The sequence below is a fragment of the Dromaius novaehollandiae genome, chromosome 20 (assembly GCF_036370855.1).
Source record: "Dromaius novaehollandiae isolate bDroNov1 chromosome 20, bDroNov1.hap1, whole genome shotgun sequence".
Taxonomy (NCBI): Eukaryota; Metazoa; Chordata; class Aves; order Casuariiformes; family Dromaiidae; genus Dromaius; species Dromaius novaehollandiae.
The window spans coordinates 1,755,971-1,771,337 of NC_088117.1; the positions used below are offsets into that span (position 1 = coordinate 1,755,971).

General features: G+C 54.2%; 1 protein-coding gene across 2 annotated transcripts in view; it reads right to left on the bottom strand.

Moving 5' to 3' along the window:
- Positions 1–9,475: 9,475 nt before the first annotated feature.
- RABL6 (RAB, member RAS oncogene family like 6) overlaps positions 9,476–15,367 on the bottom strand; it is a 59,399-nt gene continuing 53,507 nt past the window's right edge. For both annotated transcript variants that reach the window (XM_026106206.2, XM_064523546.1), the window contains 3 exons: positions 14,017–14,188; positions 12,213–12,262; positions 9,476–11,631 (listed from right to left, as the gene is read on the bottom strand). In XM_026106206.2, coding sequence (XP_025961991.2) covers positions 11,437–11,631; positions 12,213–12,262; positions 14,017–14,188 — 417 coding nt within the window. In that variant the 3' untranslated portion in view covers positions 9,476–11,436. The remainder of the gene's footprint in view (positions 11,632–12,212; positions 12,263–14,016; positions 14,189–15,367) is intronic.

Sequence of the window (15,367 nt, forward strand, 5' to 3'; positions counted from 1 at the left end):
CACGAGCCGATGGTGAAGAGCAGACACAGAGGGGTCGTCATCATCCCCCCGCTGCAAAGGCATCAGACCCAGCCTCCCCCGCCGCTGCCAAGCGCTGCTGCTGCCCCAAAAAGCCCTGGGGCTGGCGAGGCTGCTGCCTTGCGTGTGCTGAGCGTGGCAGGACTCTGCAGCATGATGCTTCGAGGAGCTCCCTGGTGAGCAACCCCGCACGTGTCCTTGCTGGTGCTCAGCCGGGGCCGAGGCATTTTGCTCCCGAATTCAGCCCGGGGCTGCTCCAGGGACAGCTGAGCCGGCTGGCAGAAGCGGCAAGCTGAGCCGCCACCACCCGGGTTGAGCCCAAGCAACTCATCGCATAGATGATGAGGCCCCCAGCAGGGAGAGCAGAGCCCCCTTGGCTCCACCAGCCCGCATGGGGTGGTTCCCCAGGCCCTCAGCCCCGCGCTCGCCCTCGGCGCTTTCATTTTCCTCCCCGCAGGATGCAGCAGCCCGGCTGCCGGGCTGGCCGGTCCTGACGCCGCCACCTTCCTCCTCCCGCGCAGCTCCATCTGCTCGGCCGCCTGCCGCCGGCCCGTGTGCCAGCCGTGCTCGGAGGTGCTGTCAGGCTGGGCCGGTGCGTGCACAAATCTCCCTTCATCCGCTGGGTCCCCCCCTCTCCAGCCCCCCAAGGAGAGTGGAGCCCATGAACGGAGCAGTGCTGCCTCCCTGCCCAGCTCCATGACTCAGTTTCCCTGCCGGGATGCCGGGATGCAGCGGGAGCCTGCGGCTGCAAAGACGCCCCAAAGCGCTCAGGGACTGTAGCTCCAACCCTTCGCACTAATCATTCATCGATTCCCCGGCACCCGCTGGCTCCCAGCGCCGGCCTCACTCTGCTGGGGGGGGTGGCAAGGTGGGGGCCGCCCGACCTGGCCGGGGCAGAAAGGGAGAAGCTGTGGCCCCCTGCATCCCCCAGGGCTAAACCTGGGCCCATCACCACTGTCTTAGGCCAGGAGGAAGGGGCTGGCTTGGGGGGGGTGGCGAGGACATGCTCCTCGGCTGGATGGGGATGTGGCCAGGTGCCTCCTCGCTGCGGACCCTTGGTGCCGGGGTCGGGGAGAGCCCTGATCCGTGCCCAGCTCTCCTGCACGTCGCCGCTGGTTCCTGCCTCCCACCAGCACGTCCTCATGGGTCACGCAGGCAACTCTGAAACCAGGGTGACTGGGGGGGGGGGGGGGCTGCTGCACAGGGGCAGCGGAGCCGGCCCCATCTCCACGTGGCTGGAGAATGGGAAACCCCCAGAGGCTTCGGTGCTGCGCTGTTTCGCCCTCCCCCGAGCTCCCTCCCGACTTGCTTTGGAGAGCCACCGTTCGGCTCGCTCTGGTCTGATTTTCTCTGCGGGCAACCGGCCTTGGGAGCCCCGGCAGGGCAGCGATGCTCCCTTCCACCCCTCAGTGCCCGAGAGGAGAAGGTGAGTGCCAGACGCCTCGGAGGACCCCACAGGAGCTGGAACAGCCCGGGACGGGGCAGCACCAAGACTTGCTGATGGCAGCAAGGACATTGCGAACAGCCCCCGAGGCCCCTCTGGTGCTGTGCGCTGCAGCGCAGAGCAGGAACGGCCGTCCCGACGTGGGGTCCTTCCGTGTGCGCTCTGGGAGATGCTCCTCCACGTGGGGGTCCAGCACGACGTGGTAGAGCAGGTCCAACACCCCGCGGACATGGCTATAGAAGCCCAGTCGCCAAGTCTCCTTCTGGACTCGGGCTCTCCCCAGGCTGAGCCCTCCTGGCACTGACCAACGCCGGGAAGGTGAGACTGGCAGACCCAGAGCGATACGGCAATCAACTGGCACAGCTGGTGAGGACCATGCGAATGTGGGGAGAGGACATCCCTGGTCGAGCCAGTATGGGCCAACTCCAAAGATGGAAAGACCTTTCTGGACATTTGTGAAATGCTATATCAACCCACCAGGACGGCCAAAATCTCAGCTGGCAAGCAGATGCAGCCAGGATGGGGTGGGCGGATGAGGGAACACTGTTTGGGAAGGCCTCGAACAGACAGGTTCTCCCAGGATGCCCCGGTGGAAGAGATGCTGGGTGCTGGGGCTGGGTGGTGTGAAGGGAAGCCAGCAGAGGCAGCTGCAAGGAGGCAAAAGGGCCTCTCCGGAGCGGAGCTGAGCCTCCTTGCCGCAGCCTGCCAGGGCTGCTACAAGTTCCTACGGACTCAGAAAGCAATCGGGCAAAAATTCCATCAGGAAAAGCCCTCTGAAGGACGTTAAACACAAAGAAACTACCTCCATCTCCATCTTGCGTGCTGGGAGAAGCGACATGCTGTAGAGAGGTGCCCTTGCCAAGTAGGATGGATGCACCTTGTGCTGGAGCTGCCAGCCCGCTCGCTCATCTCCATCCCAGGCTGACACTGGCCATGTTCCTGGTGACCCGCTCAGGGGGACAGGGCAGGTGGGCAGACGCCAAGCAGCCAGCGGGTCCCCAAAACGCCTGGCCTGGGGGGGAGCAGGGCCACGCTGCCCTCCCGCAGGATGCCCCTGCAAGCCCAGGGCAGGGCAGATGCTGCCAGTGGGTGTTTGGGGCTGTCAGGACTCCTGCGCACTGCCCTGTGCGATTTGGGACACGCTGCTGCCCGGCGCGGAGGTTCCTGCGTGGTTTTGTTAGCGAAGGGCTGTGTGACCCCGCCGGCACACCGGCAACGCGAAACGGAGGTGACCCAAACCCCCCCGCCACCGCGCGGGCTGGGGAACTCAGACACGAGACCTTGATGGGAAGCGGCAGCGCTACGGAGGCCGCCGCAAACCTGCCCTCGGGGCCACCCGCGAGACGGAGCCCGGCGTCAGGGCGATTGAGCTCGCAGCGTGACGGCTCGGCCAGGAGTGGGCCTGTCTCGCGCCGAGCATGAGCCGCTCCAGCGAGCGCGGGAAGGAGCCCGGTTCCTGGGTCCACCCAGGCTCCCGGCCGCAGCAGCCACGTCTGCACCGAGCCGCTTCCGCAGGACCAGTTTCCGCAGCGCCCAGCGTTCAGAGGTGATGCAGGGGCTGTGGCACAGACCCCCGGCCAGATAAGCTCAGGTCCACTAAAAATAGCAATTTTTTTGGATTTTTTTCCCTGCATGCTGTTACATAAGCAAATCCATTCCCTGATGCCCACCGACCCCCACGGCCATGGGTCTGGCACGGCAGGGGCAGGGTAGCACTCCCTTGCTGAGCTCCTGCTTTCTGAGGGGAGGTGAAAAATAAAACCTTTGCCTCGGGGCTCTGCGCGGGATCTTTCGGCGCTTTGCGGCTTTAGGGCTCACATTTCTCGGAGGGTTTTCCCAAAGCAGCTGACGGCGCCGCACTGAGACCTGGAGAAAGCACCCACAGCCCCGAGAGGCAGCTGCGGTGCTGTGGGCAGGCACCCGGGGAGCTGGGGGTGCGCGATGCCCCATCGCCAGCACCCGTGGGTGCTGCAGGAATTAAGGGGCACCATCCTTGCCCCCTCCCTCCTCCCTGCTTCCCTCCTGCCCCACTGCTGGGCTGACAGTGCAGCCTGGGGCTGGTGCCCGCAGGCAGCGCTGGTGCCCCGGGTGCTCGCGCCTTGTCCCCCGGTGCAGCCTGCCCTGTCACCCCCCCCCGCGAGGGCTGGCACATCCGAGCTGGCACGGAGCGGCTGCCAGCACGCGGGCTTAGCGCGTTTCTGGGTCACTCGCTCCGTGCGAGCGCCGGTGCCACCGCAACAGCATTCATCAAGGCGAGGGCGACCGCAGTGCATGCAGGGGGGTGATGCACCCCCCCGCCATGGCAACCCTGCGGGAAACGGGGGTCCCGGGTGCTCAGCACCCCCAGGGAAGCTGGGGAGCTGCCCCAGAGCTGGCGCACAAGCCACAGGCGGCACCGGCAGGGCACCAGGGATGCTGCGCAAGAAGCTGCCTTTCCCGGGGACGCGACGGGGAGAGACGGTGGTCCCCAAAGCCTGCTGGAGAGGGGCACACGCAGGCACGGCGACGATGAGGGCGCTGCGGTGGTGTCACTCGAGTGACCTCCTGCTGGCTGGTGCCCCCTCCCTGCTCCTGTCCCCGTCCCTGCAGCCTGGCTCAGTACTGCAGGCGTGGGGAGGGGGCGTTTTGCCCTGCTCCCTCCCACGCCGGAGAATTTACAGTGGGGATTAATGTTTGATACCTTCCTTTTGCTCTGGGCTCGTTATTCCCATGCTGCCATACAGCTCACTGGGGACCGTGGCATCCCTTGCTGGGCCAGCAAAGCAGCTCCAGGGTGGCCAAGAGTCCAGGGCTGGCAGCCTTGGTGCCCCCTCCCCTGCCCGCGGGGACAGTGGTGCGGGCAGGCCTGGAGGGACGGCAGCAGAAGAGGGCACAGCAAGCCGAACCAGGGTCAGGCCGGTGTCCTGCCTCCAGCCTCTCCCCCTGCCACCCCACCAGGCGGGCAGCACCTCCGCAAGCTGTTGAGAAATCCCGTTTCCAAGACAAGGTGCGGATCCCAGGTCCAGCCACTGAGGTGGAGCCTGGTCGGGATGGCCACCCCTCAGCTCGCCCCTCACTGATGCCCACCAGGTACCCCACAGCTCCTCGCTGCAGGGGTGATGCTTGCGCTGTGCTGTGCAAGCAGCAGCCAAGGCCCTGCAGAAGGAGAATTAAGGAGGTGGTTAGCACAGGGCTGCGCGGCCCTGGGCAGCTCTGAAACCCCGGGCAGGCCGGATGCTGCTGCAGCGGGCTCTGCCCTTCTTCCACTTTCTCTCCTCTTTCCTTTCACATTGACTCCCTTCTCTCAGCTTTAAAATGGACATAAGGGAGAGCCCAGGCAGCTTCGGGGGCTCAGGAGGGAGCTGGAGCCTGCCCTGCAGTCCAGAATGACTTTGGCAGCAGATGGAGAGGGTGAGCGCAGTTTGCCAAAACCAAGATGGCTGCTGCTTTTGTCCGACACCAAAATCATCGCCGGCCGTAGGGCCCGTGCCCATAAAGATGGTTGTAAACCCCACGTGCCAGTCTGCCTCCTTGGGGACGAGGGGGACGGTCCCTGAGGGCCAGCAGGCAAGCGGTCACGAGCCCCAGTGCTGGCGGATGCCCAGGCTGGGGTGCCCTGGGCCCCCGCAGTGCCCGCGAGGAGGGTTCTCAGTGCTTCCTGGCTGGTGGGACACGGCACCAGGAGCTGGGGCAGTGCAGGGCATTGCTCTAACCTGCCCCCCCCCCCCCACACATCAGGAGCAGCTTCTCACAGTCCCCCAAAATTGTCCGCCCCCAGCAGCTTTCACTGCAATGTGCAAACCAACCTCCTCGGCGTTGGGCTGGTGACCCTGACATCGGGCATTGCTCGAGGTGAGTGAGGCCGTAGTGACAGCCCCACACCTTTGACTGTGTTTTCTCCAAGTGGCATAAGCAGACGTGGTGTTTCTCCTACCAGCTCAGGGAAAAGCCTGCTCCTTTCGCTGACTCTTCCCTACAGCGAGACCCTGCAGCTGCCACCCAGGCCAAACTTGCACCTAGGCAGAGCTTCCCCCACGCTGACGCTCGCTGCCTGGCAGGACCTGCCCTGCTCTCCTGGAGTGGGGCCGGGGCACAGGGGCTGCTGCTGGCCTGTGACTGGCATGCTGCAGGGGAGCAGCCTGGACACGGGCATCTCTCAGGTCTCCCCTGCCGCCTGGAGACCCAAGAACCACCCCAGTCTCTTCTCGCTGCTATGATGGAAAGCCACACTAGCAGATCCCCCTCCTTCCCCCACTTAAGACAGACCCTGCCAACAATTTGGAGCTAAATTATGAGTATTATGGGGGGCCAGAGGCTGCTGCCCCACCGCAATATCCTTTGTGCAGGTCCAGGCACAGCATAGGTGGGTACAAATAATGCCTCCTGGGTCAACCCAGAAAATCATCTACTCCAGTCTGCACAGCACCAGAACCTGCAGGTTTAGCAAACTACTCGGCCTTTTGTAAGGTGGCCAAAGCCTGCCTGAGCCCATAGGACTTGCGGGCTTCAGCCACTACAGCTCTTTGAAAATGCTAAGTGATTACTTCTCTTTCCTCAGCAACCTCAACGGGAAGCGGTTGTAAGATGAAGACTAGAAATTCCCCGTGTGCCATCCTAGGGCCTGGGATACGTATGACATGCCTGAGATGTTGAAGGTGTTTTGGAGCCAAACTCCCATGTTAAAAAGGCTCAACCACTTGCCCTAGTATCTTTAAGCAGCAGATTGAGCCAACATTGGATTAATTGTATTACGCCATGATTGAGGCTGTTGCTAGGTTACAGCAACCAGTCCACAAGCCCATCCTACCGTGGGATTTCCCCAGGATCACTCATTCGGAGCTCAGGGGCATCTCAGAGGGACAGCCAAGCACTGTGGTCTCTACAAGGACGGGGACACTTCTACTCTAGGAAAGTTAGAAGGCAGCATGTTCATTAGATGTCCTTCCCCCCAGCCTGGCCACCTGCCTGCTCACTGGCCTCCCTCCATTTCTGCTTGGCCCAGCCTACGCTGGGGGCTTGTCACAGCCCTGTCCAACATGCTGTGGCCGCACAGCCTGGCAGCATCGCCAGGAGCCCGCACAGCTACCTGCCAAGCAGGCCTCCTCAAAAAGCACCAGCCAGCTCCTGTTCATTTTGTGTCCTGATAAAACCCGAGTTTCAATAATTTTTGCACATACGCTGCTGGGGGGAAAGAAGCAAGTTCCCGCCCCCAGGCCTCAGCAAGCTAAGGAGAAACCTCTTGCGACCCTAAGGGAGCAACGGAAATAAGGTGAAACTGAATCCCTCAAAGTGCAGGATCATTGCGTTCCTTGCATTTGGCCCACTCCACAAATCACGCGGAAAGACAAAGATCTGGTTTATGGATCAGCCTGCAGCTACCTCCAAGTCACCAGCAAGATACAGCTGTGAAAAAGGCCAGCATCATCATAGGATGCAGCAGGAGATATATTATATGGGAAGCATTAAGTATGAGCCCTGGCACGACCTCAGCTGGACTGGCACAGCTACAAAGAAAAATGAACTCTGAGCGGAACCGGTGCCAAGGACGGCTGCTAGCGCAACCGGGGGACAGCCTGTCTCGCAGAACAGAGGCAGAGCAGGGATACGAGCCCTGTCCGTGTAGAGCGAGGAGCAAGGGGAGCAGAATTTAAACAACGGTGCTGGCAAAGGAACAAATAAGCATAAACTGGCCAGGAATAAATCTAGATGGCAATTATCAGACAGCTCCCAAGCCTCAAGGCGGAAGACTGATGGACAGCTTCCTGCAGGGATGCTGGAAACTGAGATGGTTTGGAGATGGGGTGGTTTTAGAGGTGGGAGCTGCAAGGACCAGCCAGCCTGTCCTTGTGCTATTTTTCTATCCGGTATTTTGACAAGGGGGTGGAAAAAGCCACGAGCTGGGTATCAGGAGACTTGGTCCTTTCGGCACAAGCTCTGTCATGCAGGGCTGGGGTACATCGCTCATCAGTAGCGCTAAGCAGCTTGAGTCTCTTGCAGAGATGAGTTTTGTGACAGCCATTAGAACAGATTAAGACTAGCAAGAGCTTTAGGAAGCAGGGATGGCCACCTGTGCTAAGGAGACTCAGGGGCTCAGGCAGTCAGGAGGAAGATGCTGTGAGCATGGTGCCTTTTCACAGGATGAAGCCATGGGGAGAGGACGTACAAGCGCTGCGCAATCAAGACAGCTCTGAGCAACTCAGATGCAGGTGAGCTGGAAGGTCTCACTCCAGCTCCAGGTGGGAAACCACAGAGATGTTTGTGGGCACAAGGCACACTGCAATGCCTGCAGAGATCAAAATGCCAGTCTCTTCTCAGAACACAAGTTGAGCCATGTCTTGTCACAACAGCTGCATCAGGTCACAAACCAGGAATCACCAACAGTGACAGCAACTGTTAACTGTCATGCCGGGTTTTCCCTATTCCAGAAACGGGCATAGCAAGAAACTTTCCAAAACGAATGCTGGGCACAACACTCTCCTTCACATGTGGGGCTAGTAACACAGCCTCTGCTTATCCCAGCTAACTACAAGTCCTGCTCATAAAGCAGACACCCAGCCTCCCACAGAGGCTGGGTAAACTCCTTCTCCCCTCTTCTCCTGGAGGGCTGCAACACCAGCCTGAGGCTCAAGCAAAACAGAGACTGCTCTTCAGGCAGCTCCTGTAACACAGCTCTGCAGAGGCTTGAGCGGCAGCTGAGCGATATCAGCTGGGAAGATGCAGTGGGTGGGAACAGAAGACAGAGGGACCAGAGGATACCTCTCATGACCTATCATGAGCAGTTTGGCTTCGAGCTGGCACAGCGGATGCCAAGATCCACTTGTACTGTCAGAGAGATCCCCCGTGGGATCTAAATCCAACAGCGGTGCAGATGCAGGGGAAGCGGGCAGCACAGCTTCCAGACACGTGCCTGCAGCAGCAGCCCCCCAGGACAGGGCTCCCCTTGGTGTGCCTGAAAACCAGGCCCTTCAAGTTGGCAGGCTACAAATGCAGTGATAGATTTGTACTTCTCCCTCCTGCTACTCTTTACCAACAGAGACACTGTACAACTTGCAGCTCTGGCTGGCTTTGACTCCAAGAAACTGCAGCTCCTCAGCCTCAAGCTCTTGATTTTTTTTTGGATGACTGATACACCCAAAAGCAAATACACTGGTACCTCCAGAGATGTGCCCAGGAATTATTTATATCAATGTGATCCTGCAGAAGCTTCCCCACAACGACAGGCACGTACGCATACTTTTTATATCTGGCTTTTTCAAAATGCTGGGCTTTCATCGGAAAGACCAACTCAAGCAAGGTCTGTTTCTTTCTCCACTTACTCACGCTTGCTAGCACCGGATTACAGCTCATTCTGCAGTCCTAACCAGTTCAGCAGTTCCTGAGAACGGGAGGGGAGAAGTTTAAGTCCCAGGCTTACCAGTGCCTTTTCACTGCCCTCTCCTTCCACCCTCCTGTTTTACCCACTAGGTAGGATTTTCTGGCTTTGCTGCCAAAACCAACACACACCACATACCCTCTCTGGGCTCTAAAATGAGTAGAGAGAGTCCCCACATCTTTTTCTCTTTTAAAGGAGCATTTTAGAACAGAATGACTCATCTTTACTTTTTTTTTGTCTCAGTCCCTTGCGCTGATGAGAGTGTAAAGGCTCCTACTGGTGGTCAAATCTGGCCCGGGTGGAATATAAACCAATGCCAACATAAATTCTTCTAGGAGATTCAGCGCCTGTGCAGCCTTCTGCTAGCCTGAGAGCTGCCTTCACAGGGAAGCAGAGTTGAACAAAAATGCAGACTCTGGCCCTTACGCCGTGTGGAACAACAGCTCTGTCGGGACAGACCTCAGTCTTTGTGAAAGAACTCATGGTTTTCAGTTCGACTTTTTTGGAGCAATTTTTAATTTAGTGCCCTTTCCACAAAGCATAATGCAACGGCACGAGGAAGGGGCGGTGGGCTGTCCTTTTGTGCAACAGTCCTGGAGGGACATGCAGCTCACAAGTCCAGGCAGACACACGCTTGCAATGGAGAAGATGTACAGAGGCAGTTGTGGAACAGAGCTTTATAATCGGAATGGATTGTACCAGGTTTTCCAATGCAAAATGGAACACGACTCAAAACCTTTACAGAACAGAAGTGCTTTCAGGAACGCAGCCAGCTGAAGCTCGAACGTCTCCCTTCCTTTTGAAAGCGAGGTCGCAAACTGGTTGCATCCCAGTCAACTTTTTCCTCCCCAGGCGTGCGAAGTTTGAACTGTCCCATGCAATTTCCCTACAGCGTCACGAAATGACGTAATGCTCAGAGAAGTAGGCAAACGCTCATGGAAAAGAGACCTGAACAATATACTGCTCATGCAGCAAAAACCCAGTTCGTTGTATAAGGAAACAGTTACAAGTGCATTTCTCGAGGGAAGAAGGGGAAAAAAAAGGAAAAAAAAAAGAAAAATGCAGTAGTTGCCTGCTGTTCAAGACAACTCTGCAGTGGAAGATGGATCCAAAGAATATTTTGCTTTATAGGGACGTAGAAGGAAACCCCAGTTTGGATTTCATGGTTGACAGTTTACATCGAAAAGAGGGGAGAGGGAGAAGAGGGAGAACAAAACCAAACCCCAAACCAATTCACAAGCAAGAGGGTAATGTAACACACAGAATCTGGAGGCAGCTTCAAGGTCTGGGCTGCAGAACGGACACCAGAACCAAAACAGAATGGGTACAGAGAGCTACAAGCTCCATAAAACACAGGGGCTGCTCATGGAAACACAGGCAAGTGCAAAGGGCTGGCCAGGAGAGCCCATCCACCTGCAACCTATGCTGCTGAGCAGGCACCAATCCACGGGTCTAACTTCAGGGCAAAAATCAAAAGGCTCTCCAGACTCATGTGACAGGAGGAGGCTCTCCACCTGGGGCAAGGAAAGGCAGCATGCTAGCTGCTGGGAGGCTTGGCCTAGTAAACACGGCCTGCACTATTGATGGTACTTGGACCAGGAAGGATGCTGTCCTAGCTACAGTGGTTTTCCCACTCAGTGCAGAGAGGCAGCTGTTGTTTTACAGCACGACTGTAAAATGCCTGAGAAGCAATTGCCTTGCCATGCTAACACTTCTCTGTAGACAATTCTGAAGCTCTGGATATCTCCGTTTCCATGATAGTCATCTCCCTGAGAGGTACCGAAGGGATGGGATTCTAGTATATGCAAATCCAAGGGTGGGAAATGCAGAAAAGCACTGATTTTTCTCTCTTTTCAAAGTTAGCTTTGCACTTTGCATTGTTTTCCCAAACTGCATAGCAGCTTACGTGTAGTGTCTGAGACACTGGGGCCACGGAAATCAATGGGGCTTCATGAATTCCAACAGCAGCACCAGTGAGTGCTAATTAAGTTGCTGTGCAGAAAGGTCCCTTTCAGAAGGACTCCAAAATCACACGCACTCTCTCTCATTCTGGCCCTCGGTTGCTGTCTTAAAGAGCTGTACGTAGCATAATCTGCTCGATTTAAAGCTCATCAATTGCCAGATGGAGCAATGGCCAATACCACCTTTCTCGTTAAAAAAATAGGAAGGATAAAAAGTTAAAGACTTGAGACAGGTGAGCATGATGCGTTCATGCGGCATGTTTTGTTGCACTCCTCTAACAAGACAGGAATTTCAGGTGTGCAGCAGAAGAATACAGGAGGGGTGGAGCAGGAAGCAGGTCCCCTTCGCCTCCCACACTCTGCCAGCTACCCAACCGGGCATCTCTGGAAGGAGAAAGAACGACAGCCTGGAAGAAGGCCTGGGAATCATATCCTGAACCTTCCTTTTACTCAAGTACATCACGGCTGAATTTTCTTTGTGTAACGAATGCACCAGAACAGCACACACAGATGTAAAGCTTTTCTTCTGCCAGCTCTGTTTTGAGGGACTATAGGGCAAACGGCCAAAGCTTTACACATCTGCACCTGTCCTGGTGTGACTCACAGGAAGAGATGGAGACAGCCACTGATAGAAGAGTCCTCTGCGTTTACATGCGGCTGGCCTACAGCTCCTCATAGTCCCCACCTCCTCGTGGCTTACTCATGCTGGCTCCTCCTCCTCCAAGAAAAGCCTCCAGTTCATCTATCTCATTTTTCTCCTTGCTCTTCTTCTTCTTTTTCTTTTTCTCATCTTTGCCCTCTTCCTTCTCTTTACTCTTTTTGTGCTTGCTCTTCTTTTTTATAGACTTCTCCTCTTCCTGCAAAATGAGAAAACGCTTTATTAATAAACCCTCTGAGCATGCCAGTAACCCAGCATATATCACCCTGAAACTTGGCTCTGACAGGAACCTTACTTAGGGAGGAGAGTCCACTATGCAGGCTGGCTGGGAGTTAGTTCCAGAAGACCCTTCTGCTAGCTTGGACAGGAGAGAGGAAACACCATCTGGTTGATACCTAGCAGTGGTCTGTCAGGTAGTGCGAGCTACTGACTATACTGCACAAGAAATGTCAAAGAAAAAGCCTCCTGGCTTTTAAGCTCTTTTTAAGCTCTGGCCGGGACACCCTCTGCTTAGAAAAAGCCATGGTGCTAATTAACAGACTCCACCCGACAGAGATGCATTGCTCTGTTTAGTACTACATTTTACAAACTCACACATTGCCTTTTCACAGTTTAACTGTTCTGAAAGTTTGCTCCTAAGCCCTGAAGTGGTTAGTAGGCTGCAGAGTCTGGGGAGCACGGATCTGGCTGTAGGATGGAGGAATGGAAAAATGTCCACCAGGTACACAGTGCATGCTGTAGAGGGCCACCCCTCTCTTCAGCTCAGGAATGAAACGGTACCTCTTTGCTTTTCTTTTTCTTCTTCTTTTTCTCCTTAGAGGCATGTTTATCTGTTCAAACAAGAAAACAATGTTCTCTTTAATCAAATTAAACCGCGAGAGATGCACTTCTACCTCAGCAGTCCTACCGAGAACAAAATGCTCTGTCCCGGAGCCACATCTAAAGGCAATTCTGATTCCTCAGGCCCAACCAACACAGGCCCCAGCAGTCAGATCCTGATTAAGCTAGACACATGTCTATCCTGTGGCCATATGTGCCACTCACGTGGACATGAGTACTGAGCTGGCCATTCACTGTATCACTGCTACTAAAAATAAAACAAAAAAACCCGATAGAGACCTGCTCTGTGAACTGGCCCAAAGGCTGGACTGGGGACCAGACTTAAATCCAGAACTGAAGAGGAGCTCCTGGGAACAATTTGCTTCTGACCACTCAGTATTCAAAGACAGATGGAAATACCCCTTCAACCATGGGTACAACCAGGCATGTTCTGTGCATTAGCTAGTCCAGCTAGCACTGGAAAGGGCCATTAAAGACATGCTGTCAGCAGATGGGAGCATCCTAGCAGGTCAGCACTCACTGTCGTTCAAAATGTCTATGAAAACTGCATCATCATAAGGCCAAAGCATCAGTGTTGCAGCCCTGTTCAACAACAGCTAATTCCACTGTACTGGAAGAGCCTCAGAGTCAACCATTGTCAAAACATTTGTCTCAGGTTACTGTGGCTGACGGTTCAGCAACTGATTTGACTGCTGAACTTCCATGCCTTTGCACAGAAACTTCCTGAATAAGAGTTTATTTGCCTGTTACGAAGGAGGTTTTATAATGACACTACATGTGATATCTGATTGCCAGTATCTTATTTATATATTCTTTTCCTCAGCTGATCAGTAAATACAAGTCCACCATGGACAAATCTAATTGCTGGTCAAGCTCCAACCGACTGACTAACGAGGTATGTTTTTATATTCACCCCAGAAAGAGGAGACAGGAGGAACCCATGCTGGATTATTAAAGATGCTAAACTGAAATTTAATTATGTATTTGAGCTTCTGCAGATTCACTTCTAGCCAGCTATTGCAAGTTGTGCTGCTCAGCAGCTCAAAGCGACAAGCTGATGAAGCCATCACAGCCTCTGACATTTTTCTTATGCTTGTGGAACAGCTATTCAAAGTGAAATCCCTCCTGTGCTGCTTACAGCTTTTTCTCCCCTCCAGTCTTTAATTTCTCATCTTTCTGGGTGACATCAGGAGCAGATCTATAGGAAGTAGCTTTGTAGTAATGCCAAGACAGCAGAAATTATTTGCACAAGGAAGATCTGTTCCCTCAGGGAATGGGGGGAACCCCCCCCCCCCCCCGAGGAATGCTTAGGTTACCCCACCCCATCTTTGCCAAAAATAGAAGAGCAAACTGGCAGGGTATGTCAGAGCATTTTGCTCAGATTGATTCAAGTTCTTGAGGGGGTGGATACTGCAGTGCTGCACACCAATTTCCAGGCATGCAAAGCTAGGCAGGAAGTCTCACAGAAAGATGTGTTCCTGCTTCCAGCTGGGACAGAGATAATACAGAGCTGATGCCACGGACGAGCTGAGCTCCCCCTTCCCCATGAAAAACTAAAAGAAAGTTACTTACGCTGTGCTAAACCACATTAAACACTCACATGGGGCAGTGCATGAACTCATAGGGTATTTTATTTAGTGCAAATTGGTTTGCTTACACCCTGGAACTATTTTGGAAAATGAAAAATGAGATCCCTCAAAAATGAACAAGATCAGCAAGAATGGAAACAAGGTGTGATCTTTACCTTCCTCGCTGCTTTCCTTGGGACCAGTTTCTTCCAAACCCAAGCCAAAGAGATCCGAGTCGTTTTTCAGTTTAAAGGAGGGGACCGTTGATTTCACAGGCTGGGGTGGTTTTGCCACTGAGGTATCTTCATCAGATATTTCAGAGAGATCCTCCCGGATGGGGAATTCATCCTAGAGACAACAGAAGGCAGACATCACAGACGAATCTTTCAACCAAAATCTCTAAGTGGTTTTTACACAAAGATTCCAGATGTGAGAGAGTGGGAAGGAAGGAAGGAAGGAAGGAAGGAAATGGTAGTTGATGAACTCAGCTGTTAGCGCCTGGGTATCAATGTGCTTGATCCTATAAGCTCTGTTTCTTGGCACGGTAAAATGCCTAGGTAGCACCAGTACTGGGAAGCGCGCTCTGGTACTTCACATTTGTGCTAGCAAAATTAAACTCCTGATGCAAAAGGATTAAACAAGACTTTCAACTGTGTTAGCTCAACAGCACCGGCCTTTAACAGCCCTGAAGAGACACCTCTGTTTTGGGCAAAATCAGACCTGATGGGCTGAAAGCTGATCTCCAGACCTGACAGACAAAAACCTGTGCTGTGTAACTCTGTGGGGTCTAGTGTGCTAGAGGCAACGTGCAGCGGGGCCAAAGCAGCAGCCTGTGTTTGCAGAATAAATCCCTCCAACAAGCCAAAAGGGAGTTTGCTCCCTTTTGATGCAAATTTCCCCCTTACATGCAGGCTAAAAACGGGACGCTGCAGAGGCTGGATATCACCCAAAAATCCTCTCTCTCACTGCACAATGGGAATAGAAATGAAGTTTAATGATCTTCTGATACGTGCCAACTGATCCTCTTCAGAATTTTATTAACCTCTCCTTTTTATGATATTCTGTGATGACAAAATAGGGCCTCACTCTGCTGCTGACCGGGCTGTCAGGACTTGGAAATGCTCCCCTCCTTCTTGCTAATGGTGGTGTTTTTACTGCTTAGCCTCACCAGTAAACCTTGTACTTGAAAAGCATTTATAAATTGAGGAGCATCTCCCTGACCCCGTTGCAATAGCAAGCTCCCTTACAAATCCCATTTCTCATAATCACATTCTGGGAGAGGTAAACTTGCTCCAAACACTTTTGCTTTTGTATTAAGGTACCAGGAAAAGCAAATACTGAAAATGAACAAATGGAAAATTACTTAATAAACAACAGGATGACACATAGCCAAGGTCAGGGAAACTGGGACAACTGTCCTTTCTGCAGGATTCTAGAATGATGCAAACACATAAAACACTCCCAAATGACAGCTAACTCGGACATCAGAAGCACCTTTGAATGGCAAGTGCCTATCTCAAATCAGAG